This window comes from Phalangium opilio, unplaced genomic scaffold (assembly GCF_054372755.1).
Source record: "Phalangium opilio isolate 3A_F unplaced genomic scaffold, DU_Popi_V2 ptg000031l_1, whole genome shotgun sequence".
Taxonomy (NCBI): Eukaryota; Metazoa; Arthropoda; class Arachnida; order Opiliones; family Phalangiidae; genus Phalangium; species Phalangium opilio.
The window spans coordinates 13,672,266-13,697,711 of NW_028324158.1; the positions used below are offsets into that span (position 1 = coordinate 13,672,266).

The 25,446-nt window shown below is 37.0% G+C and overlaps 1 protein-coding gene across 2 annotated transcripts in view; it reads left to right on the forward strand.

Annotated features, from left to right (window-relative positions):
- Gycalpha99B (guanylate cyclase 1 soluble subunit alpha 2) overlaps positions 1-25,446 on the forward strand; it is a 40,896-nt gene that overhangs the window by 11,729 nt on the left and 3,721 nt on the right. For both annotated transcript variants that reach the window (XM_089870627.1, XM_089870628.1), the window contains 7 exons: positions 4,067-4,137; positions 4,432-4,595; positions 6,140-6,861; positions 16,256-16,574; positions 16,728-16,894; positions 20,118-20,261; positions 21,015-21,169. In XM_089870627.1, coding sequence (XP_089726753.1) covers positions 4,067-4,137; positions 4,432-4,595; positions 6,140-6,861; positions 16,256-16,574; positions 16,728-16,894; positions 20,118-20,261; positions 21,015-21,169 — 1,742 coding nt within the window. The remainder of the gene's footprint in view (positions 1-4,066; positions 4,138-4,431; positions 4,596-6,139; positions 6,862-16,255; positions 16,575-16,727; positions 16,895-20,117; positions 20,262-21,014; positions 21,170-25,446) is intronic.

The following is a 25,446-nucleotide window of genomic DNA, read 5'->3' on the forward strand; positions in this document are numbered from 1 at the left end:
TAACAAGGGGTAGTTTGCCCCTAAATGTTGGCTATCCCATAACACAACCAAATTAAGACAACTAATATTTTCAATTAAAAACGTTTCTATGTAAAATTAAGAATTAAAAACCTAACCTAAAAATTATTTTAAAATATTTCCCATTATCTAAATTAATCTTGAGTTAAATTTAGTACAAACTGACAAGGTAATATTAAGATTTCAAAATTAGGATTAGACTTAGCTACTTAAAACGAAGTCAGACTACAGATAAAATAAAGCTACTAGTGTAGAAAGAGGTTTCATTCTATTTTTGTATATAACCCTTAAAGGGTTTCCATTTTCCTCGGAAATAACACTTGAAGCGGCGAAACTAGGAAACGGATTTAGTCGGCTTTTACATCCGTCTCAATTTCACTCCCCCCTCTCTCCCAAAAAGAAAGAAAATAATACATTTAAGGATTAACTACGCTACACCAAACCGACATTAATATAGAAGATAGTTGAGGCAAACTATACCCCAAAAAACCAATAACATAATACAATTTTTAATATTAAAAATAAATATATTTAACCATACTATCTACAAAAGATGAATCGAGAGTTGAAAACTCTAGCTAGCCTCAAGGAAAACTTCCGTAGCATTGTCAGAAACAGTTAAAAACCTCTCGTAGACCGGAGCTTTCAAAAACACTTAAGCGGTATTACCGCCAGATCCTATCTGCCCTTGGTATAAATTCCAGCTCGCGCGAGAACTGACGTGGAATTTCGTATACATAGTATATAACAATCTTGAAAAGAAATAAAATCATACACGATTTCATCTTTTAACCCGTCACTTCCAAGACTGAAAGAGCGTGCGCGAGAAACGGAGAAACAGAAGGGAAAAATGCACGAGACTTAAAATCTCGTTTAGTATAAAACGGATGGAGAAGATATAAAAAAAAGACATTGGTTTAGAGCGGGCGCGTGCGAATTTCAAATGTTCTCCGAGAGAGAAGTCACTCGGCGTATAATCTTTAAAAGCCCTACACTGTTAAAAAAAATGGAATTGTTTGAAACCTTTAGAGGTGTTTCCTAATGCATCCCCAGCAGCACCCCTATTGGTGTTTAAAAGCACCATTCGAGAGGATGTCAATACGCACCTTTCAAAACGGTGCGAAATAATACCTTCTCTGAAGGTGCTTTTTATATCCGGTGAGGTGTTTTAATCACTTTGAATAGAGGTGTATATTAATACCAGAAAAAGTGTTAATAAACCCTTTAAAAAAAGGTCTTTTTGAGACTAATTTGGTGTTTTAAAATTCCATTGACGTTGGTGCTTTTTAATTCTTGTTAGGTTTAAACCATCACCCTTAATAGAGGATTATAATTATACCAGAAAGGTGTCTATCAACTCTGTAAAAGATGTTTTTTGAAATTATTTTTTTCAAAACACATGAGTTACCATAGATTAGTCTTTCAAAATAGCTGCTCAAAATCTGCTGCTCAAATCCAGTGGATTAAGGGTAAACGTTTTTTCTGCTGTAAGCCTTATTCAACCGTGTAAGAATTGATGCGTGTGAAATGGTTACGTTTAACCTTTACTGTATATCCTCAATAGTTCTACTTAAGGACCTGATTTACATAATTTAAATGTGTATTTAATTTTCGGCTCACTGTGAACCGTCAAGACCTCCTCAAAGACACACGAATTCAAGGAACCAATCCGAACAACGCTTACCAAAATATTTAGAAGTAACATTTAGTGAAACTAGGAAAGTTAAATTTCATGTTTACACTGTATATAAATATAGTAAAGCTGAATTAAAAAGTAAACACCAAATTTGAAATGTTAATATAAAAGATCTTCTTGGAATATTGAAATGAAACAGAGCTTTATAGCTACAAAACTACTTAAAGAATCGTAATGCCAAAACATACTTAACATATTTTCATTTAATATTCTACAATAAGAATATGTTATGGTTTTGCAAGATATAATTTTATCCTACTCGTGATATGCGTGTAGTGTTTCGACTCAGATGCAATCTTCATTACTCGTTCTATATAAACTTTCACTTGTGTCGTTCCGAAGAAAGAAAATTATCTTAAATATTTAAATAAATATAAAAGATATTAATTTTTTTAATCGTCAGTATTTTAGCTTAATTCTAGTTAAGTGGTTTTAAGAACGTTATTCTTAAAATGATTTTAAACATAGCTATTGTTGACGTTTGACTCCTAGCGTAAACCGTTTTCACAATTTTTGGAAATTTAGGGTATATAAGGCGATTGATTGACAAATGGTAGGAATAAGCGCTATTGCGTGAACCTTTGGTCGAAGCCCTGCCATTGGGAGGCTGGTCGCTTCTCTTAACTTAAGCCGATCGCGCGTACATCTTAATCCCAACGATGATAATGGAGTAGAAGCCAATGTTTCAGTTTGGCGTGTATGTGGTATACACAGAAGACTATATGATGGTGTTGTCAGAAGACAATAACTACAGATTAGCGTGTATGTGGTATATACCATTAGAAAAACAAGTGTGGTGATAGAGTAATGAAGTAGAATTTTTACCTCTCTCCGAGTGACTGGACGTGTCTGTGGGTCTGTCTGTCACCGCGTTCGCAGTTGGCAAATCGAAGCAAACGTGTTCGCAGTATAAAGAAATTCGGAAAATGTTACTTCGTTGCTATATCCATCTTATTTAACGTCAATCATTAACTATCCGTTACACCTTCATCTGCTGTCTAACAACCAATTGTTTCACCCAAAGCTAACCGGTATTTAATGGTTTCTAACAACAACCCCATGCACTAGTCTTTCGTGTACACCACATACGCCACACGTCCACACGTGAGACATGAGAAACGTCTAGCCTCCTATTGGCAGAGCTTCCACCAAAGGATCACGCAATTGCGCGTTTCTTATCTCTTAGTGTGAATCAATCACCTTATATACCCAAAATTTACAAACGTTCTGATATAGGTGTTTCCTAGAAGTATAACTTTATAGATAGCTATGTTTAAAATTATTTTAGGAATTAAATTTCTGAAACCGACTTAACTATAATTAACGTAAAATACTGACGATTAAAATAATTAATATAATTTATATTTAATTAATTATTTAAGATAAATTTATTTCTTTGAAGTGACACAAGTGAGAGTTTATATAGAACGAGTAATGAAGATTGCATCTGAATCGAAACACTACACGCATATCAAAGTTAATATAAAGCGAGTAGGATGATAAGATCTCTTCCAAAGGATAACATTTTCTTTTTGCATAATATTAAATGGAAATATTTTAAATATTTTTCGGCATTACGATTCTTTTAGTAGTTGTGTAGCTATAAAGCTTTGTTTCATCTTGGACACACAGATACGTCCAGTGTAATACCTCTCCGTGACGTCATCGTCACTCGGAGTGATAAAAACTTGTGTCAAGGGGAAATTCAAGTGATAATTTTATGAATTACTCTAATTCCAAGACATTCCAGCATATTGAACTCTTCGAGAATTATTTTCCAATGATTGAAAAATCAAAATAAGTATAAATTCCTTCAAATATTAGAATAAGTTAGTCCTAAGAAATGTAAAATAATTTAGATTTTTAAAATCTTTGGGTTATTTTTAGGATGCTTCACTGTGCAGGTAGAATTAGTGAGATTATTTCCCTCTAAGCTCATATCAATAACCTTTCACTTAAAAAGACACCATATCAGCTTAAAATGTGTAAAGTAAAGCCCAAAGGTGTTTATTCGCACCATTCGAACAGATTTATATTAAAAACACTATTTCCGTTTAAAAAACAATTTAATAAGGGTCAATTAACACCTAAAGGTGTGTCTACGTACCACTGAATCACAATTTCCTTAAAAAATACCTTAAAAGAGTCAACTAGCACCTTTTTACGAAGAAAACACCATTTCAGTTAAAAACACTCCAAAAAGAGTGTATAAACACCTCAAGGTATTTCCGAACACCCATGAAACACCTTTTTTTCTAACAGTGTACCCGTAAACACTCCACGGAATCAGAGTGACAATCCCCTTTCCTGAAGATATTTTTCTAAATATATTCTATTCTGTTCTCCATACAGACAACGATGCTGGTCGCGGCTGTTCGTCAAATGGTAAAATCAACGGGGGATCCACTATGGAAAGATTTAGTGTAAGACCTTTACATTTTTATATTATTATTATTAAAGGGATAGTGAAACGGGAATCTTGTTATTACACTTTGATATCATTCAATCTCCTAACGTTGTACAGACAAACGGAATATTCTACCATTCCTTTAAAAATGCGTCTGTGTTTCTGGGGGCTACGGAGAGAGATAAGAAAGAGCGTAGGGCTCCCGGAATTTTTGATAGTTTTGTACTTATATGGGATGTTACAGGGCTCTACCATTTCTTCTTAGACTTTTATATAAATCTTACACGTATATATATATGTATGTATTTAGACAACGCGTGAACCATCCGGAACTTCTCAAGTACGCTTCATCGGGCACTGGTTTCCAAGCCGACGTTTCTACCCAGAATTCCACGAGCGAAAAAGGGAAAGAAAAAGAGAAGGAAGAAGAAGAAATGCTGGCCGGCTTATTCGACACCGCTAGCAAAGTTACAGGCAAGGAAACATTTATATATCTTTCTTTCTTTCTTACTATCCTCCCCCATAACCCTAAAACACCATTTTTCGACAGTAAAAGTACCCGACTTGATGTAAATATTCATGGGTGGTTATTTATTTGAGTATAATTTTAAGTATTAAAGCTCCTATAACCTGTTGGTATTCTCCCATAATTTAGTGGTATTGCTCCTATTATATAGTGTTTTTGCTCCTATTATATAGTGTTTTTGCTCCTATTATATAGTGTTTTTGCTCCTATTATATAGTGTCTTGCTCCTATTATATAGTGTTTTTGCTCCTATTATATAGTGTTTTTGCTCCTATTATATAGTGTTTTTGCTCCTGTAACGTAGTGGTATTGCGCCTATAACGTATTTCTCCTATACTGTAGTGGTATTGCTCCTATTATTTAGTGGTATTTCTCCTATTATTTAGTGGTATTTCTCCTATTATTTAGTGGTATTTCTTCTATTATGTATTGGCATTTCTCCTATAATGTATTGGTATTTCTCCTATACTGTAGACTTATTGCTCCTATTATTTAGTGGTATTGCTCGTATAATCTAGTGGTTTTTGCTCCTATAATGCAGTGGTATTTCTCCTATATTGTAGTGGTATTTCTCCTATAATGCAGTGGTATTTCTCCTAAAATTTAGAGGTATTGCCCCTGCAATCTAACGTTATTCCCCCATAATTTAGTGGTATTCTCCGATAATCTATAGTAGTATTTCCCCAAATTTAGCGGCATTCTCCCTACAATATAGTGGTATTCCCCCTGTGAAGAAAATAAGATTCCATTCGGTGTATAACTTTACTCCACATTATGGGTTTCCACTTTTTTTTGGCGCAAACCCAAACTCGTTCGTAAATGTTGAATGTCTTTAAGAAGTAGAAAAAGAAGAGAAAAGTTGCACCTTTTATTTTTCGTTTAAGGAAAAAAATAAAAACATAAGACAGGAGGTTCTACTTTTCTGTAAACTTTATCTCGGTGGTGGTTGTAGACGCGCTGGTTTTTAAGATCCCAAGAGAGAGAATCGAGTTTTAACAGTTTGGAATTACCGAAAAATAAAGTACTTAAGCTCTTTTCTTTTCCTTTCTCACACTTTGATTTGGTCCTCTTATTTCTCGGTTTTCTAAAAGGGGGAGGAGGGGGCTTTAACGGAAGAAAAGACACGGTACGCTACAGAGCGTGTGAAAAAAAATAATACGGGTTTTTCAAATCGATGGAGAAAAATCAACGCTGCTTTTGGGAAGGAATTTCCAACTTTTCTTTGGTTCTTGCTTTTTGATGACAAATCCCAAAGAAATTTGACAAGTTAATGAAACCATCTTATCGACTTAGTTATAACAGAATTTTTGGTGGTAAAATGGGGAAAGTTATTACACGCCAGTTTAAACACGTCAATATTCCAAGGATGAATTCAAGACCCGGGGTTGTTTCTGGTTATTAGTGGGATTAGAGACTTTAGTTGTAAATAAGACACCCATAATTAAACACTTAGTTGCTTAATTTGTTAATTAATCAAATTTCTTTCATTTAGGAACAACTCGAATCAAATTTCTGGAAAATGTGGGCGAACATCACGCCAAAAACTGTTTAGAAACGTTTCGCAAAGCCTTGATGTTCTTGGGCAGTACATTGTCCGATTTTTTGAACAGTATGGAAAACCTAAGCGACGTTTTAAAAAATTCGGAATACGGCGACGAGTTTTTCGAATCTCATTACTTGCGCGTGGTCAGTAGCGACACGTCGGTCAGTATCACGTACGTGGCCCCGAAACCTTTCATGGGTCACCTTTTGGTTGGCATCATCCGCGGTTTGGGTCGCGAAATATTCAAAACGGACATCGGTATTACGGCCAGTGCCGGCGGTGAGGCGGGTTTGACGCCCGGCAACACTTTCATTTACAAACTGAGCGCTCTGAATGTCGAGCGACGTCAGAGTTTGTCGTCCAAAGTGAGAACTTACGCGCACCGTTTGTCCAGGAAACCGGAAGAACTGGGTATTTCGGTCAACACAATTTGCCGCGCCTTTCCTTTTCACTTCATTTGCGATCGTCAGCTGGTCTTCGCGCAGCTGGGTAAAGGCTTAACGCGAATCTTCGCCAAGAGAATCAAATCCGAGGGAATGCACTTGTCCACTTATTTCGAGATTGTCGAACCGAAGGTGAAGGCCGCTTTCAAAGATATCGCCGCTAGAGCGAACAGCCCCTTTCTTCTCGTTATCAAGAGCGGCAATATGAACAAGGACGACAAATTCGCGGTGAGTACAATCCAATACCTTTACCTTAAATCCTACCTACGCGGCTCCACAGATTAAATTCAGTCGTTTTTTTTTTCTTACCAACCCGAGAAAATTCTCCGCAGTTTATAACCAAGACGCGGTGACCGAATGTAGTACTACAATCCTTAGCTGTAACCCATTGTGACAATAAGACGTAATCGGAAGTAGATTATGTACGGAAGTAATCAAATCAGTTATGGAACTGATATTCCTCCGTTAACGTTACTGGTTGTTTGTTTTGATAAATTCTCAAAGTCCCGACTAACTGATAATCAACGCTAAGCCTAAACCCGTACCCAAGAAAGATTGTTATAAAAGTAACTTCAGTGGGATAATTAACTTCCGGTTGTAATCTCTAACTAAACAGCGCTAGATTCTCATTCCCCAAAATATTATCCCATTGCAATTCTATATAACTCGGGAAGACAGCCTTAGGCCTTAACTTTTGAAACTTTGAATCGGTTTCCTCATGCACGCGGTCTAATATACAAAACCTTTAGAGGAAGCTAACTTAATATATTATTAATTATATCGTTGAAGTTAATTAAATTTTATATTTCAATAGTCTTGGGAAAAATATAAGTATATTTGACGTAAGGTTGCGCTCGTTGCATTCTCCGAATGAAATGGGACAAGGTTTCAACAAAGGTGGGAGGGAGGATATTTATTCGAGAGGAAAATGCTCTTTTAATCGGAAATTATTTTACGCTCAAAAGCTTCGTTTACAACGAACAAACGAGGTGGGGATTTTGAAATGACACGATATTTTTGACATTTTTCGAGCGATATTGAAACTTACACGGTTAATTTTGAGCCTAAATGAGACAATTGAAGATGTTAAACTAGATGTGATTAAAAACACAAAGCCAGGGAAAATCACTGAAACTTCGATAGACTAAAAATTGCCATGAAAATACGCCTTAACTGCAGATCAGGTTATGTTTATACGTTTATGTCCATACAGGGGTCAAAGACCAAAGGTCACAATAGTTATCTGAAGTTAAAATTGAAGGTTACAATGGTTTGAACTGTTTTGGAAACACAATCAAGTATTTCACTTGGACGTAAATGAGTTAAGACCATTATTGTCCAATTCCAATTAAAATAAATAAACCAAGTTTAGTTTAAATACACTAAGATCGTGTAATAAATCAACAAACCTAATTAAAATCTGAAAAGATATAATTAAGTTTCTGAAATTCATCACATCATAAGAGACGAAACTTTTAATCAAAACTACCAGGCAGGCGTTTGAAATAGTTGCGACCTTTTTTCCTTTTAATTTTTTCTTCAGTCTAATTTAGGAGTCTATGCTCAGCTCCTTTCAACCCAAAAGATCACGCGCCAGTGCTCCAAACGGATTTTGTTTTAATTAGAAAGACGCGTGCGAAGGTACACACACCTTTCGTCTTCCTACCACGCCAAGGCCTAACTCATAAACCCGTTTTCTAAATAAAAAAAAAGAGAGAAACTGAGGGAAAACTTGATTAAAAACTTCCTGTAAATCCCAAAGTAAACACGGTGTATACCTCAGCAATTTTTAACATAGCTAACTATCCTTTATCTAAACATTCCTTCAAGGGACGAATGGTCTTGAATCAGGTATAAAGATCGACCCGAGTTAGTTTTTAATCCAGTTTCCATTAATTTAATGCAGCAAAAGGTGCGGGGAACACCTTCTTGGGTTATTTCCCAGGCGCCATGAAGCACCGCTAGAGAGGCAGCACGAGTTGGCTAGCTTCCCTCCGTGTGTTGCCTCTTGGTGCCATGAAAATAACGCAAACTACATTCAAAGGTATAGATTTGGGTATGAGATATAAACAGAGGAAACAAAGGGCATATTCACGTATGACGTATGATGTCTGTCTGAAGACGTTAGACATGTCTGGCAATATTCTTTTTTTTTTATCTTAACCATAATCAAAAGCAAATAGAAATAACCGTAAGTGCGACGGTATGAATGAAGATAATGCATGGGCTAGATATTTACATGCTATATTATTTCAGTTTCATATTCATCTGAGATTTGAATCTATTCGGTAGAGATATTTGGGGTCTTCCATTACTCGGCTTTTTGCGGATAACACGAGGTTGCTTTTTAAGAAACCTTTTACTTTTCTCTTCTAAGCTTCACCTCATCTTCAGATATATAGAAAAGGATTCTACCAGATTCTCTTGTTCATCTGTGCAGCCGAAACTCTTACAGGCGAATACGTTTTATTATTTTTCCATCATATTTCTTTGTGTCGGAACTTCGTGACAGCCCCTCAAAAACTGTTTATTTACGATGCTTCCCAGGTTCTAACCAAAAACCCAACTCTACTACACTTAGAAAACAGTATTTTCCAACATTATTTAAGATGTGACCATCGCAAACTACCTATTTATGACGCCATAACTTAAGTTCTTGAATAGATAGAGAAAGTACTTGAATTGAAAGTACCACTAGAAACAACGTATTCCATAGAGTATTAGCTACAAATATCATAGCAATCGCGCAACGTCATAAGATGCTATTGAGAAAATAATCCGTGATCACCTCAAATATTTCACTTTCCCTTTAAAACCCCATAACTTAAGTTCATGAATAGATAGAGAAAAATTGAAAGTACCACGAGAAACTACGTATTTCATAGAGTATTCGCTCCAATTATTATAGCGATAGCGCAACGGTATAATTAATTAGAGAGAAAATAGTATTTCGTTTCCGACTCTATTTCATTCACTTCAGTAAAATGTATCATAATCACTGGATAACGGTCCACTATACTGACAACCAAAATAGCATTGTTATACGGTACTACAGTGCTTAGTTAGACTGGAGAAAAAGCATAGTATATATCTATATATGAAGCAACAACCCATCCTCCAAGAAATAACAACATGGGCAAAAAAACAAAGCAAAAACAAACCCTAAGTCCGAGAACAAGTACTCTTATATTTCAAGAGATCTAGGGAGCCAAAAAACAAAGATGGTTGGGTATACTTTTTATCATGGGAGAAAAATAAACTGCTACTTTATCTTATGGTTACTCCGAGACAGATCCCCGACCCTTAAGGGCTATTTTCATCAAAAAGAAACAAGACACTCTCTTTTCTTCTTCCCGCATTTTCCACTCCAGGTCTCTTATCTGAATTATATACCCTAGGCGTTGCTTTGTCGTTACAAAAAGATATCCCATGGTATGCACTTGTGAGCAGAGGTCATTTTAATTTGACTTAGATTTATAAATTTAAGGTCAAAAATAACTACACCCCTGTGGACATCTCTTCATGGACAAAACTTAGAAACTCTAATTTAAAACAGATAAACAATAAATCGACACGTGACCTGTTTCCTATATACCTTCTTTTCATGAAAATGTTTCAAATAATTTCGTTTTTTCTAAAGGACCCATAAAAATAAACGTCAATGTTATCGTTTTGGACAAGGCCGTATTCAGCTATGGGGCAACGTTGTTCTTTTTTTCTTTCTCTCTCTGGCATTCGTGTCACCCATAAAATTCCTTCAGCGTTTTCGCAAAACTTCTTTTCGATGACCAGTCGATTCTATCCGAACACAAAAGCCGGTGTGGAAGCTCTCTCTCTCTTTCTCTCTCTCCCTCTCTCTCTCTCTCGGAATGAGGAACGAGGTTTGGAAAGCGGAGGAGATTATTGGGCCATTTTGAGTCACTGCACGAAAACATTTTATGCCCTTTTAAAACGTTTTTTGGAAGTAAGGATATGAGAGTGTACTCGTAGTAGAAGCAGCTTGGACTAGCTCTCATTCAAATCATAAGAAAATTCAATGTTATACTCAGAACGTTCAGTGTTTTCCTTTTTTATAAATACTGAATGAATGAAACCTGATACATCTCTGGATCTGGAAACGCTTTAAACCGAGGCTTAACGCGCACGAGACATCAAATTAGGCTTAAATAAACCACCGCTATTGGCTAAGTTATGCCAAGGTCAAAGAAATATTCTATTTCACGCGGGGAAAAGTTTTGCTAAGCCTAAATTTCAAACTAGGCTTAAGAAAGGAAAAGGAAGTAAAAAAGCGAGTACGCTTTACGTAATAAATTCAAAGTATATTGAGGAAGTATTGACGCCTTTTATCTCATACGATGAACACCTAAAAATGAGTCATTAATATTCATAAATATAACGGTTGAAATAAATAGATAAATTCATTTCTCAACTTCGCGAAAGATGCTAAGGAAAATTTAAAAACCCCGCCCTATCTCCAACAAATTTTTCAAAATTACTCCCTCACGTTTTCCCAAGGTTAAAGTTAAAGTTAAACGTACAGTTTTAAGAGCCCGTACACACTTCCTATTCTCGTATATATCTAGAGACGCAATTTCCTTAAATAAAAAGAATATTCAAAGAAAGAAGAGAGAAGAAAAAATATATATGGCTAACTCACTTTAAAGTTGCTAAGAAGTACTTTAAAGAATTGCATTGCAAATATAATAAAGTTAAAGGGGGATAGAAAGCAATTTTTTTCAAAGAAATAAATTTTATCTAAAATCGAATTTATTTATATTTCTTATAACTATAGTATAGTGACCTATTTTTGAACTATTCTTAAGACATCATCGTTAAAACCTCGTCAAGAAAAGAACAAACTTAATTCACCCTGCACTATAGAGTACCGATAAAAGAACCAATTTCAAAAACAAAAAAAATAAAAGTTACTCAGAGTGTAGCTATAGCACTCTCTTTCCCAAATATCCTGATAAGCTCATTGTTTCAACAAATCCCAGAGATACTACAGAGTAACAACTACGCCTTTGGGAGCGATGGGAATAAGTCGAGAAAATGATAGTACTATATAGCGTATCTGTCTATAGGTTCAAGGTAAAGGTATATGGATAGCCTATAACCCCTAGGCGCGGGCGGAACTGAGTGTGCTCTAGACAACTAGAATCCTTAAAAACGTCCTGACATTAAGGAAGACTTTGAAAGCTTCTCCTTACAAATAAAAGGGCAAATCAAGAGATACGGCTCTATCCAAGCGTCACACTTGGAATTGAAACAATACTTCAATGCTTGTCTGGAGACTTAGAGCTATGTTTAGAAGTTCATACGATAAAGTAGACGATTCTAGGCCTAACTTGAAAACGTCGTAACTTTTATGTATTATAAGATATTGTGGAAAACATTGAGGATGCAATAACCCAGATTGTCCCCAACAGAACGACGCTGAATATTCTTGGAGTTATTGCAAACGGTGTTTGTGAAAAAACTTTAAAGAAGCAGATCATCTTTAGCGAGTCATAACTCTAGTACATTAAAAGATAGGTCAAAACTGCTTCAGGGTGTCATAGCCCAACTTGTCCTCTACACGGCGATACTAAATAAGTTAAATTATATCCCTTGAAAGTGGGAAGAAAACCACAGATTTTAAAAACAATCCCAAAATACACCCCGTTCTCATCATCAAATCATTTGTCGACTCAAGTATCGATTCTTCTACCTATTTTGTTTCCTTTTTCTATACATTTTTAGGGTTAAAGAGAGGGGTTGACCCGCTTGCCATGCCACTATTGTTAACCCACAATCAAATAGAGTGAAGAAAAAAATAGGACCCAAATGGAATTTTCCTTCAGGAAAAAAATAAATAAATACACAGTATATTGTCGTGTCGTCCAAGAAAAACGTCTAAGGAAGGAAGGTCGCGGCGCGATCGCCTCTTTACGGTTTTGGTTTTGGTTTATAAATCGAATTGAAGGGGAATTTCGAAGGAAGAAAGTATGGGTTTTCTTTTAAAAGGGGATTCTCAAAACTATATAACACCATAGCAATTCAGTTGGGAGAAGTTTTTATTTTTTTTTTTGGTCTCTAAATCGCTTATTTGGCGTTTTAAGATTCTCGCGTCCCCTCTATTTATTTGTACATAGGGAAGATACAACCTTTTAAAGTAAAAGATTTAACCGGAGAAATACGTATTGTCTATCGCGGAATTTCGGTTTCTAAGGCTGACTCCAAAAGGAAAGAAAAAAGGTTTAAATCTTTATTTAACCCTTGGCTGTGAAAAACTCGAGTTTTGTTTAGGCTTGTGTAAATAGTTGGAAACGAGAGTGACAATTTTGTTAAAGGAAATGGAAAAATTTTAAGGAAACATTCGCAACTTACCCATGGTTTTTAAATTAAGTCTTGAGGAAATGGGTTTACTGTTCAGTTCAAATCGTTTCTGTAAAAATATAAAGGAATTTCTATGGTTAGAGATGAAGAATGTCATTACTAGGCCTAAATGTTTGAATAAATTAAGCCTAATTTGAAATGAAAAACTGATAAGCACGTGGATTATAATTCTCGCGCCAAAACTTGAAAGATACATCTTTTGGCACGAGACATTTTCGCGCGCTTATTCTTAGTTTATAAAAGTAAAATGCGCAAATAACGCGGGAAAGTTTGAAGTTTCCCTCAAAACTAAGTCGAAAGTTTTCCCAACAAATTGACAGAGAAGTGGGTTTCGAGTCATTTTCGTTTTTTAACAATGCCCAAAACTTAACCGGGAAAATAATGAAATTAGAATTTCGGTTTTCCTCTCGAGAAAGAATTTGGAGAATTTTTCTAGAAGACAGGAAGGCAGCGGTCTTTTAATAGAGTCGCGCTTTGAGCTATAGGATAGGGTGCTTGCGAGCGCTTGATGGCGGCGGGATTTTCTTATTACGAGAGTTCCAGATTTAATAACTCCAAAGGGGAGAACTTCGTATATCGCCTCGGGTCGGGTATTTCCAATTTTTATTAAAAATCTCCTGTATTCGCCATCAGAGAAAAATTTTCCAAGCGAATTTTGAAAGGGTATGTACCATCATTATGACAAAATTAAAGAGTAATATTAGGGTATTGTGAAGTTCCACGTGTAGTATTATTCCTACTATAACATAGTCATTTTCTACTACAATACAGTGGTTTCCTACTACAATTTAGTGTTTTCCTACTACAATATAGTGTTTTCATACTACAATATAGTGATTTCCTACTATAAAGGTATGAAAAATACCTTAAAGGTAATTTTTCAATGCTGGACGTTTAAATTGAAATCGTGTTTCAATGACTTAAATTCAACTCTTTTTTTGGAAAGTTTTGCCAGTTTTTCAAATTAATTAAAGTGCGATGCAATTAACTCATCAATATCCAAAATTAGCAATATAAACCGTTCACAGGGCCCTGTTTAAAGGAAATAATAAGGCACTTTTTCGGTTCTAAACTAACTTGTACGTAGAAAAAACTGGACGGCTTTAATAGTAGCTAATGAAGACATCGAAGTCCACGAAAACGTTCACCCCAGTGGTGTTAAGTTACGGTTTTGTTCCCCAAAGTACTGAAACTCAATTCGAAGACAGTTTCGTAATGAAGATAAAGCTAAAGGTATTGTTAAATTCCCTAGAAGAAATTAACAGAACCAAAAGGCTTCCTACGCATTAACCATCTAACCACGAATAAAGTTCAGGAAGTGTGAGAAAGAAGTTAGTGAGGATGTTTTAGGCTTAACGAAGTCGAGATTCATTAGGGGCTAAAACTAAACCCTGGCTTGTAATTGATTACACCAGTTTCCAGCACCTCCGCTTGATATATAGATACGTAAAAATAATCAAGTGTAATGTTGGTTTTCCCATAAGATCTCCTGATAACAACTACCATGTATAAACTTACGCAATGTCAATTAAGGTTTAGTGACATTTGTTTTCTCTAAAATATTGACGATAGCAAGAGAAAGTTACGGTGGAATTTACTTTCGTATCTATTAGGGTAGGCCTAAGAGTGAAGTAAATTTTTTTCTTGGGTTGCAATGCCTGGTATTAGAGCATAACAAACGATAAAGTTTGAAATACGAGACAACGATTCTTGTTTCAAGACGAATTTGAGAGGAAAGTTTGGTAATTAACTTTATTGTTTTCTTAAACAATAAACTCTTTCTTGATGCCCCCCCCTTTTACCTCCCCTTCCGTCATCCATTAGTTTTAGGAGTTAATTAGCATATTAAGAAATGGCTGCCTATACTACTAAAGTCAACAATAACTTAAGAAAAATATTTTGTATCTTACGGAGCTGAAAATACAATTTAGCTCATTAAATTTAATAGGTTGTTAAATTCGATATAAAACCCGTCACGTGACCCTTCAATCTTTGATATTCGATTGACACTAACTCGCAAAAAAAGTCTAACTACTCCAACCAAGTTCAAAGGAGTTCTTAAAGAACGGTCAACTTCCTGTAAAAAAACAGGGACACATTTTTGACATTTTCAGAAAGACATAAGGGTGTGTGAGTCGAAGTGGTTTAATACGAAGTTATAAAAATATTGGATACCATTACGGTTCACCCTTTAAGTTTAACGTCTTAGAAACTCTTTGCATTTGATAATTTATAGTTAATATATAGAGCAAGATTTGCGATGGGTACCCTAGATTTTGACTGTTAGAAAGAAAATTTCTTAGATGACAAGTTCTTAAATTCTTTCTATAGCTCGAGTTTATGGGATTTAAGTCACAATGGATCATTTCGATTTAAAGCTAGTATAATCTCGTGTATGGTATTACCAATACTAAAGCGTCATTGCAGTTGGTAAGCCCGGGTAAAGTTGGCAACATCCTCACACGAAAACTGTCTAAAAGCTCTTGGTTGATTGACGCTCGAAACGTGCCTGAACCTTCGACATTCCCAAAAATCAATATATTGTTATTAGAAACGAGTTTGACTCTCGAGAGATTATTGTTTCCTAAGCTTGAATTCCCTCGGCGAGAGAATGTTCGTACGTGCTCTAAGTACCTCCAAAACCTTAAAGCTCCAAGGATAAACCCCCTCCCCCACCTTGATTTCGACTGAATGCGGAATTGGAATTTACCCAATTCCCCATGTAAAATTTCAATTGTAATTATTGTTATACAGTAAGATAAATTGAGGGGAATAGAAGATTTCATAAATTACTCGCGGAGAAACCAACAAAACACAGTGGCTGGAGGTCGTCCTTTTGGGTTATTTCCATGACGCCAAGAAATATGTTCTCGTATTTAGAGCAGGTTACATTTGAATTGTGAAAATTGGTGCTCTACGAAATCTAAAGAAGTTAAATGCCTGAAAATTGAGGGAATTGTTTATAAAGAATAGTATAAAATGACTCGAAAGTTTCAGACGTTTAACGTAAGAGCAACGGAAGTTATTCAGATATTAGTAAACCGTGTCCATATACCCAACTAATTCTAGATCATAATTCAAACCCAAATGTTTATAAAACTAACCTTCCCCGTTCACATTCTCTGCGTGACATCATTCATTCCAAAATGTGGCAACCTCTTCTTGAAAAAGGACGTAAAGGGTTATATATAGTTTTCACGTCCAACGATACGATGACCTTTTACTTTTTCTTTTGAACATATAGGGTCTGGAACTGAAAGGTCAAATGATGTACTGCTTGGAATCGGACACTTTATTATTCTTAGGGTCGCCGGTTGTGGACGGCTTGAAAGCCATGACCGGAAGAGGGCTCTACATTTCGGATATCCCTATCCACGACGCCACTAGAGACATCATATTGATGGAGGAACAATCGCGAGCCCAAGACGGACTCAAGAGGAGAATGGATAAACTAAAGAACAGCATTCAAGAGGCTAATTTGGCCGTCGAAGAAGAACGAAAGAAAAATGTTGACCTTCTAGAGGGAATCTTTCCACCGCACGTGGCCAGGAAGCTATGGCTCGGTAAGACGACAACCTTACCTTTCAATCAAATACACGCTAGACATAGTACAAAGAAAGCCTTCAACCTCACTGCCAATGTAGTTTGGTTTTTGAGAGTACACTGATGTCAAACGTCAATGACAGAAGGCAACAAAAAAAATCTCTTCCCCTTAGGTCAACACGTGGAGGCCGAACAGTACGATGACGTAACGATGCTATTTTCCGACATTGTGGGTTTCACCTCAATCTGTTCGACGGCTACCCCCATGATGGTCGTTAACATGTTGAATACCCTGTACACTCAATTTGACTTGTTCTGCGGGGAGCTCGACGTATACAAGGTTTGTTTGTTTTTACTATACCTTGTTCCGAGGTGGTCAAACACCCCCGACTTTTGAAAATTATCTATTGCCTAGCTGCATCTTTCCAGAGCTAACTTAACCCGCCTATTTCATCGGCTAAGACAGCACGCGCGGGGCTTACAGCTTCCAATAAGGGATTAGTTCGGTCATTTCACGAGAATTTTTCTTTTCCAGCGTAGAATGGCAGTGGAGCTAGCTTAAAGGATTTCTTTTATATCTCCGTCCATGGTACAAACTTCCCGCCGGATATATTTCATTCTTTGGATTAATAGTCAACACAAAACACCCCCCCGCGCTATCCCCTTTAGAAACTGATCTACTTTTTTTTACGGGTTCGGAAGAACAAATCTCCCATACACTATAAATATTTAATAATGGGATTAAGGTTCTAACAAGTTGGGAAAACCAAAATATTACCTCTCCGAGTCAAGACGACTACTTACAAACTTATTTACCCAGATATGGAAATGTTTCTTAAGTTAAAATTTATGAAATATTAAAGCAGTATACAAAGCATAGCAAATTTACTGTAAATCAGACGACATTTTACATCCAATAATGATATACTTGTACACATTAAAATCATCCGATGGGGGAAAAACGGGTCATCGGCGTTTTATAAATGACGCTAGCCTAATAAAGCGTGCAAGGTACCAAGGCTTAACAAAAATTGTAGGATAACATATTTATAGAGATAGATAACAACTTTTATAATTAAAATTAGAAACTAACATATCTATTAAAATTCTCGCGTGATCAACTGGTTTCACGCCAATTAAATAGCTATAGTCCCATAGAGCTATTTGTATTAATTCCTCCATAGTTTTTTCGCCAAGCTGAGAACTACGCGTTTTACGTCACGTTATCCAAAAAACCGACTATTTTCTTTGAAGACCGCGCTAGCTCAGCGCTAAGCACCGTAACGTCAAAATTCAAAAACAAAATCCCTGGGCCGCGTTCAGCAACGCTGGGCTCTGCTGAACGCGGCCCAGATTTCCACCATGATAATAAAATTTAAGCCTAATTATTTAAAAGTGTATTTAACTTTCGGCTCAATCTGAACCGTTAATGTCTCTGCATACAGAAACGAAAACCAAACCCAAACGTTTACTTTTTGGTTCACTAGGCCTATTGACAAATAAAAGGTCATTTGACCAACATAGCAGCATTGTGCTTGTATTCACTGTGATTTTAGAAAGGATTATCCTATAAACAGATGTAGTATAGCTTAAGTAATATATAAACATCCATTTTAAATAATAATATTAAAAATAATCTTTGGAATATCAAAATGAAATAGAGCTTTAAAGCTACAAAAGTACTAAATGCATCATAATTACGAAAAATATTTCCACATATTCACTTTATATTAAGGATAAAGGGAATATTATGGTTTCTTTACACATCAAAACAAAACGAACTTCTAACGCAGCGCACTACTGTAACAACGGACGGACACATACAGACAAAAACATAGACTGCTTTTAACTCTTTCCGTATTAATTTTGAATTGAGAAACAAGATTATCTTAAATATTAAAATAAATATAATTAATATTTAATATTTTCTTCGTTAGTTATTCGCCTTATTGAACGTTACATCGTTTTGAAAAAGAACAATTAAACATTCTTTAGAGACTTGACTAATATTGGCGTTTGAAATGAAGCATACGCCGGTTGCTTCGCCTTCATCAAATAGGTAGTATATAAGGGTGTCGAATCGCAGCTATGGATAAGAACAGCGCAATTGCGTGAACCTTTGGTGGAAGCCCCACCATTGGGAGGCCGGACGTTTCTCGTAACCCTGGCCGATCGCCGCGTATGTTTTAACCTTAAGGAGTAGAAGCCAGGTGTACAGACTGGTGTCCATGTGGGATGGACAAAAACAAAGACCAGAAGATGGTGGTGTTAGAAGCCAGGTGTACAGACTGGTCTCCATGTGGGATGGACAAAACAAAGACCAGAAGATGGTGGTGTTAGAAGCCAGGTGTACAGACTGGTGTCCATGTGGGATGGACAAAAACAAAGACCAGAAGATGGTGGTGTTAGATGCCAGGTGTACAAACTGGTGTCCATGTGGGATGGACAAAAACAAAGACCGGAAAATGATGGTGATAGAAGCCAGTAAGTGCAGACTGGTGTCTACGTGGAATGGACAAAGACCACAAAATGGTGGTGTTTGAAGCCAATAAGTACAGATTGGTATTCATGTAGAATAGACAATTGACTAGTCAGATGAAGTAATAGTGGCCAGTTGATTTGTGGATAGATTCAAGTTTTGAAATTTCCGGGAACTGTGAATACGGTCCGGAAATAGCGAACACATTTGCTTCAATTCGGAAACTGCGAACACGGTCCCCTGGGGTGTAAGTCAATAACAACAGACAGACAGACAGACAGACAGACACACACACAGACACGTCGAAATTAGAACCTCTCCGTGACATACGTCACTCGGAGAGGTAAAAATAGGTACTTTTTAAAAAAGTGGAAAGTTTTAGCCTAAACGATTTTTATGGGATTTAACCTTTAGCCTCCAGTAGAATTAATTATTCTACTTTGCGACGGAACTTTAATTTAAGCCTCTTAGTTTAATTTAATTAATTATATAAAAAGGTTAATGTGGTAAGCCAAGTTTAGGATTTTGTTTGGTTAGGAGTTACTTACTTTTTATTTTTTCAAGTTTTTAATGCCTTATCATTGGATTGTATGAACCCTGAAGGAAACACAATAAGTTCGGCTTCGAAAACAGTCTGACAGACAAAGTTACGGAATAACAAAAGTCAACCCTAATCTATCCCTAGAGTTTAGACAATGATAATCAGGAGTCAGATGGTTAGTGACACTACTTAAGGTATCTCAAGAAAGGTATTAAGCCTAATAACAACCCAGGACCTCTCCAGAGAGAGAGAGAAAGAGAGAGCGAAGGCTCAACAGAAGAGATCCCCCAACCCAAAAGTATCCTGAAACGAGAAAGCTAGTAGTAATCTATTAGATTTCTTCTTTCACACCAAGAGCATTCGGACAGACACGCCCCCCTTCTCCCTCTCATTCGTTTCGTAGATCGATAAAGCGGTAGGTCCCTGAGCTTTCCGAGTGGTCGTTGTATGTTTTCATTAATGGACCTTAAGCGACCTTTCAATAACAGGTCTCTCTCTTTTCCAATAACCTCAAAGTCCCGTTCTTTGTCCCGGTCCGTGTAGATTGAAACAATCGGAGACGCTTACTGCGTGGCCGGTGGTCTTCATCGGAAAAGTCCCACTCACGCCCAACAGACCGCTTGGATGGCCCTCAAAATGATCCAGGCTGCCCAGAGAGTCTATTCACACGATGGAAAAGCTCTGGAGGTATGTTTCATACGTTACCTATCTTACAAATACACTCCATCCTGGATGGGTTCTCTGTCCATGAAATGGGACATTCTAAGTTTAATTTCAGAGCTCATTAGGGTCTGGTATATCAAGGTCACGCTGAATATCGGATATCTTTGTAAATGATATGTTTTCTACTAAACTCTGCTCATCTTTTTCAGAATTTCAAAGTTTATTAATTTTAATTAAAATCGCCTTGATCTAACTCCCAATGAGTGTTTCAAGGTGAGAATGGGTTGAAAATTTATCAGGAGAAGGCATTTTTCCATTAAGGAAAATGATTCCTTTTAAGATAGCTACGAATTTTCTTGGCTGACAGATGAAATGTTTTCAGAGACTGAGATGCAGGATGTTTCGGAAACGAGGCGCGTATAACACGACTTTTACATTACAATTATTCGAGGGTCCGTTATCGAATAATTGATTGGCGAAAAAGAGTTAAGGCAGGCGAAATCCTTTCCGTAACTCTTTGAATTATAAATGAACGTGCGCGGAAAAGTGACTTGTACGAAACAAACTAAACCCAACACCTCCCATCATCATGAATAAACTAAATTGCTACAAGATTACTTTTTAGCTAAGAATAAAGTTCTATTGTAGAACGGTTTCACGTATGCACCCATCGCGAAAAAGGGTCATAGAAATAGAATTAACACTCGGTTATTTTGGGAATAAATTCAAAGATACAATATCGAATATATATATAAATCTATCTTTTATTCTCATTAGATGCGGATTGGACTTCACACTGGAGCCGTGCTAGCGGGGGTGGTTGGTGTGGCCATGCCGAGGTATTGCCTCTTTGGGAACAACGTTACTATCGCCAACAAGTTTGAATCCGGAAGCGAACCCCTCAGAGTCAACGTCAGCCCAACCACGCACACGTAAGAATACCTTCTTGTATTTTATACTACAATTTGTACGAACGGATATTAACTACCAAGATAAATTGACGGTTTGGGAAGTTCCGCATCAGGAACTAGGATACGGTCCGAGAGAGAAAGAGTATACGGAACGGACTAGTATATTTCTAATTCCACGTAGTACAGCCATAGCTTTATAATACTCCCGTTTCTATCATACATGGTCTGTTAATACGTCTATCGGTTACGAACTCGAGTACTTGTAGTAAAGTATTTGAGAGGGCCAATGTATTATCTTCTTTTATTGAGGAAGATACTGCAGCACTTAAAGTTTTTGTTATTAAAGTTAACAAACTCTACTCCATCAATTTCGATTAGTTCATGTTGTACCCCTTTCGTCAAAAGTCTCAGAGTAGTTGGTGGAACGTTTGCAATTACTGGCAACACTTTTCCGTGCATTATCTATTAACTCAACTTAAAAAGAAGCTCGCAAAGTTACTACGTTTTTGCCCTCAAAAACATTCTGGCCCGAGGGCCTTTCAGTACAGGTCTGTTCCAAACTCCCTCTCTTTTCATTTCCTTATCCATAAGTAAATCTCAGCCGAGCTGGCAACCCGATGCGGCTTAGTCGAGATCTTCTTGCCTCGCTGGCATTCCCTAGCAGTTAGCAACGCGGCTTGGGGAATTGGAAAAGAGCTGGAAATAACCCCCTATCCCATATAGCATGCAGCAACCACCATAAATCTGGCTGGGTATAATTCTAATGGCGGTATAGCAGTGGTAGATACCCAGAAAAAGGCTAGCTATAGTTGAACTGCGGAGGAGATGCTGGTACTGCACTTGAAATCAAGCGGGAAAAAGATAGAGAATTCCAGCTACAGAATTGGAGGGAATAAAAAGGAAAAAATAAAGCCCTATCGATCTGAAACATTAAATACTTCTGGAATCAGCTGCTTGTGCAAAAGCACCGGAGTTTTTGGAAAAGATTTTTGATATCGGGCCATTGGTCGAAGTTCGAACCAAACAACGGTCAAGAATGAAGTACGTTACCAAGCATAGTTTTGGAGTTTATTTTATCTGTTTTCATATGTGTTAAGAAGGAACCAAATTCCAATTTTCAGTATAATGAGTTTCCAATTTTAATTATAAACAAGGCTTACACCAGGTCCCTAAAGTCCCTATTTTCCTAACCCAACTTAAAATTTGTGTTTCGTCCTTTGTTAATCCCATGGAGAGAATATCAATGAACATTTTCCTTAATTACTCGGACCCCGGTTGTTGTAACCTCAATAATTTAGAATGACTTGAAAGGAGAAAAATAATACCATAACGAACTAAAAAGACTTCTCAATCCTTAAAGTTCTTTAATAAAACAACTATATTTTATCAATAAACTTCTCAGTTATAATTCACCCCGTATTCAGTCAACTCGTCAGAGGCTTGAAGTTAATAACGTTGCCGGTATAGTTCAAAGAAACTATAACCAATAACTCTAAATTATAGACACTAAAGTTAGGCCTAACTATGGCTATAAAATAGGTAGGAAAAGTTAAAACTAATGCCGGAAAATGATAAGTATGTCCACGTCGTACGTCCACCAGTCAAATATGAAAAATGATAGCCCCTATTCGTAGGGACGTTAAACCCAAACGAGGCACCCTGTAGCGCGTTCGGACATGATTGAAAGTCTCCGATACACCCATACCATATACCCCTCCCACTAAACGGGTAAAACCTTCTCCCAAGAGAGAGTGAGAGAGTAAGACCCAGAATGCATCGCTGCGAGAGTCAGTATATACACACATATATACGTCCCCAACGAGGTTTTGATTGAAGGTCCTATTCACTCTCTACGGCGCGGTGTGGTGTGCTCCATAATTTTTACGTCCTGAATCTAACACGATTGGATAGTTGAGGGACTATGGTTCAATGGTTTCGTCTTTGAACGGGTATCTATCCTTAGTGAGACGTAGTATACCTTAATCATTTCATCTACAGGGAGGGTTCATTGGTGACCGCCCATAACGAAAATCGTGACTTGGCTATAACTGACTTCCCCCGAGTTAGTCTTACTTAATATACATAAATGAGCAATTGTCCTAGGGTACGTAATATTTACGAGCTCTTCACGGGGAATTGAATTGAATAAAGTTGCATCATGGGATAGCATGAAGATTAATGTAAAAAGAACTCGGAACTCGGGTGCAAACTGTCGTTAAAGAAGTTGAGGAGTAAATAAATATCGGAACAAGATTAGAATTGTGACTTGTGCGTGATGTCAAAAGCAAATGAAATAACAGAAAGTGAAGTGGTAAGTGTGTGATTCCCGTGGCCTCTGAGCTAACGAAACAAATATCTTCCACAATCATTGGTCTACCAATGACACCATACTGGTATAATGGGTCCCCAATTGTCGGACACCCAGTCGTCGTCACCCAAATGACTTTCACCAAGCTGTCGTGCTCCCACTTCGAAAACACTATGGAAGGGTCTTCGTCGGCATCAGCGCTGAACCTTGCACCGTCTGTTATTTCTATATACATTTGATGACACGAAGCTCTGCAGGTCTTAGTTCACGTTTAGATTGCCAATGGACAAGCAAATTGAAAGCGTGTCCTAAACTCCTGAATCGGTGTAGGCTCACCGGAATAATTTGATGATTATCTTGGACTAAAACGGGAAATCTATTTGCTAGCATAATACAGGAACAACGTTTGGCACGGCGTATTGCCAGGGATTTCCCGTTTAGCGGACTAAGACCTTGGCCACGTTATCCGTCACTTAGCAAAAAGGGGGGGGACAGGAGTGAAACTTGCAGTTGCTTGATCGATTGCTTATAATAAAGGGCCACCTCAAATATTCTGATGTTTAAGCTCAGCTACGTAGCGGGGACTCAATCCAATTCCCCAATTCAAGATGTTTGTAGTTTCTTATCATTAAAGCCCTTACCACGTTCACTACAACAATAAGGGGGCCCGGTTTTCACCATTTAAGGGGCCAAACCGCAAAGTCCCACTGCGAAATGAAGGCCTTGTTGATAAATGATTTATTTTATTGTCTATCATCAGGAAATACCACTACGTAATAAATTCGTTTTGAGTGACATTATCCATGAACCATTGGTCAAAATTATAGTTCAATATTGCCCATACATTTCCCGTAATTATAGCTAAATATTACACAAAATCAGAGTTCAGATTCGAGCTGTAAACATACTTCAAAATTGGACGAAATTATTACCAGTCAAGCAATGCCCAAAGAAATAAATTATTTACCGAAAATCCCATCTATAGTCAATATTGGCCTCAATTTTCTCCACAAAAACATATTCTGCAGTAACTATAACAAAAATACGTGTTCATTTCTGAATCAAACCCATCTGATAGTAACCTATTATTTATGGATATTTAAGTAGCTAGTTACCAAAGCAGTCCAACAAGTCAACTAACTCAATAGCTTAATGGAGGGGTCGAAAACTTGTCGCATTCTCTATACAGCATACAAATATCGAAATAGACCGACTATATTTTCATATACTTTGTGAGATTGGCATAATTTACCTGCTAAAATTAGTTTTATATAGAAAAAGAAGTAGTTCCAATAGAAATTGACCAAAGAAATTAAGCTAAGTATTAGACCACTCTTCCTTGGGAGAAATGACGTTCCTCTAAGTGAAGCAGCTTGCGGGACTAAATTGGATTTGTCCCAGCATAGAGAGGACTTAAGCCTTTGCTATAGGAGGAAATGTACCGGCTTTCTCAACACGTTATGATGGGCTCCCTTTAATAACTTCTCTATGGAAGACCAGACCACTCTCTCTGGGCTATTATCTCGGTACCGCGCCGCCGCCACGTAATTTGTAACGTAATCGTCTATCTAGGTTCGTATTTATAGGCGGGCAAGACTCTTTTCTTATTAACGTGGAATGTCTTGTCAAAATGTTTATGACCTAAAAGTGACAATAGCGATAATTACGTAATATTTTACGACGAGGTTATTATATTGGATAGTTAGTTATAAGGAACTCGGCATAGGGTGCAACGGGGATAACTCTTAACTTGTAAAAAGGGCTAGGCCATAACGTAAGTTGAACAGCTAGAATAGAGGCGATAAATTTCATAGAGAATATTAGAGTCTAAGTTGAACCGAGTATGAGAGAGTTGGGGGAGTAAATTTAACGGAGATTTGTGATTAAATTGAACAGAGATTTGTGAGAAAATTGAATAGAGATTTGTGAGTAAATTGAACAGAGATTTGTGAGTAAATTGGACATAGATTTGTGAGTAGATTGAACAGAC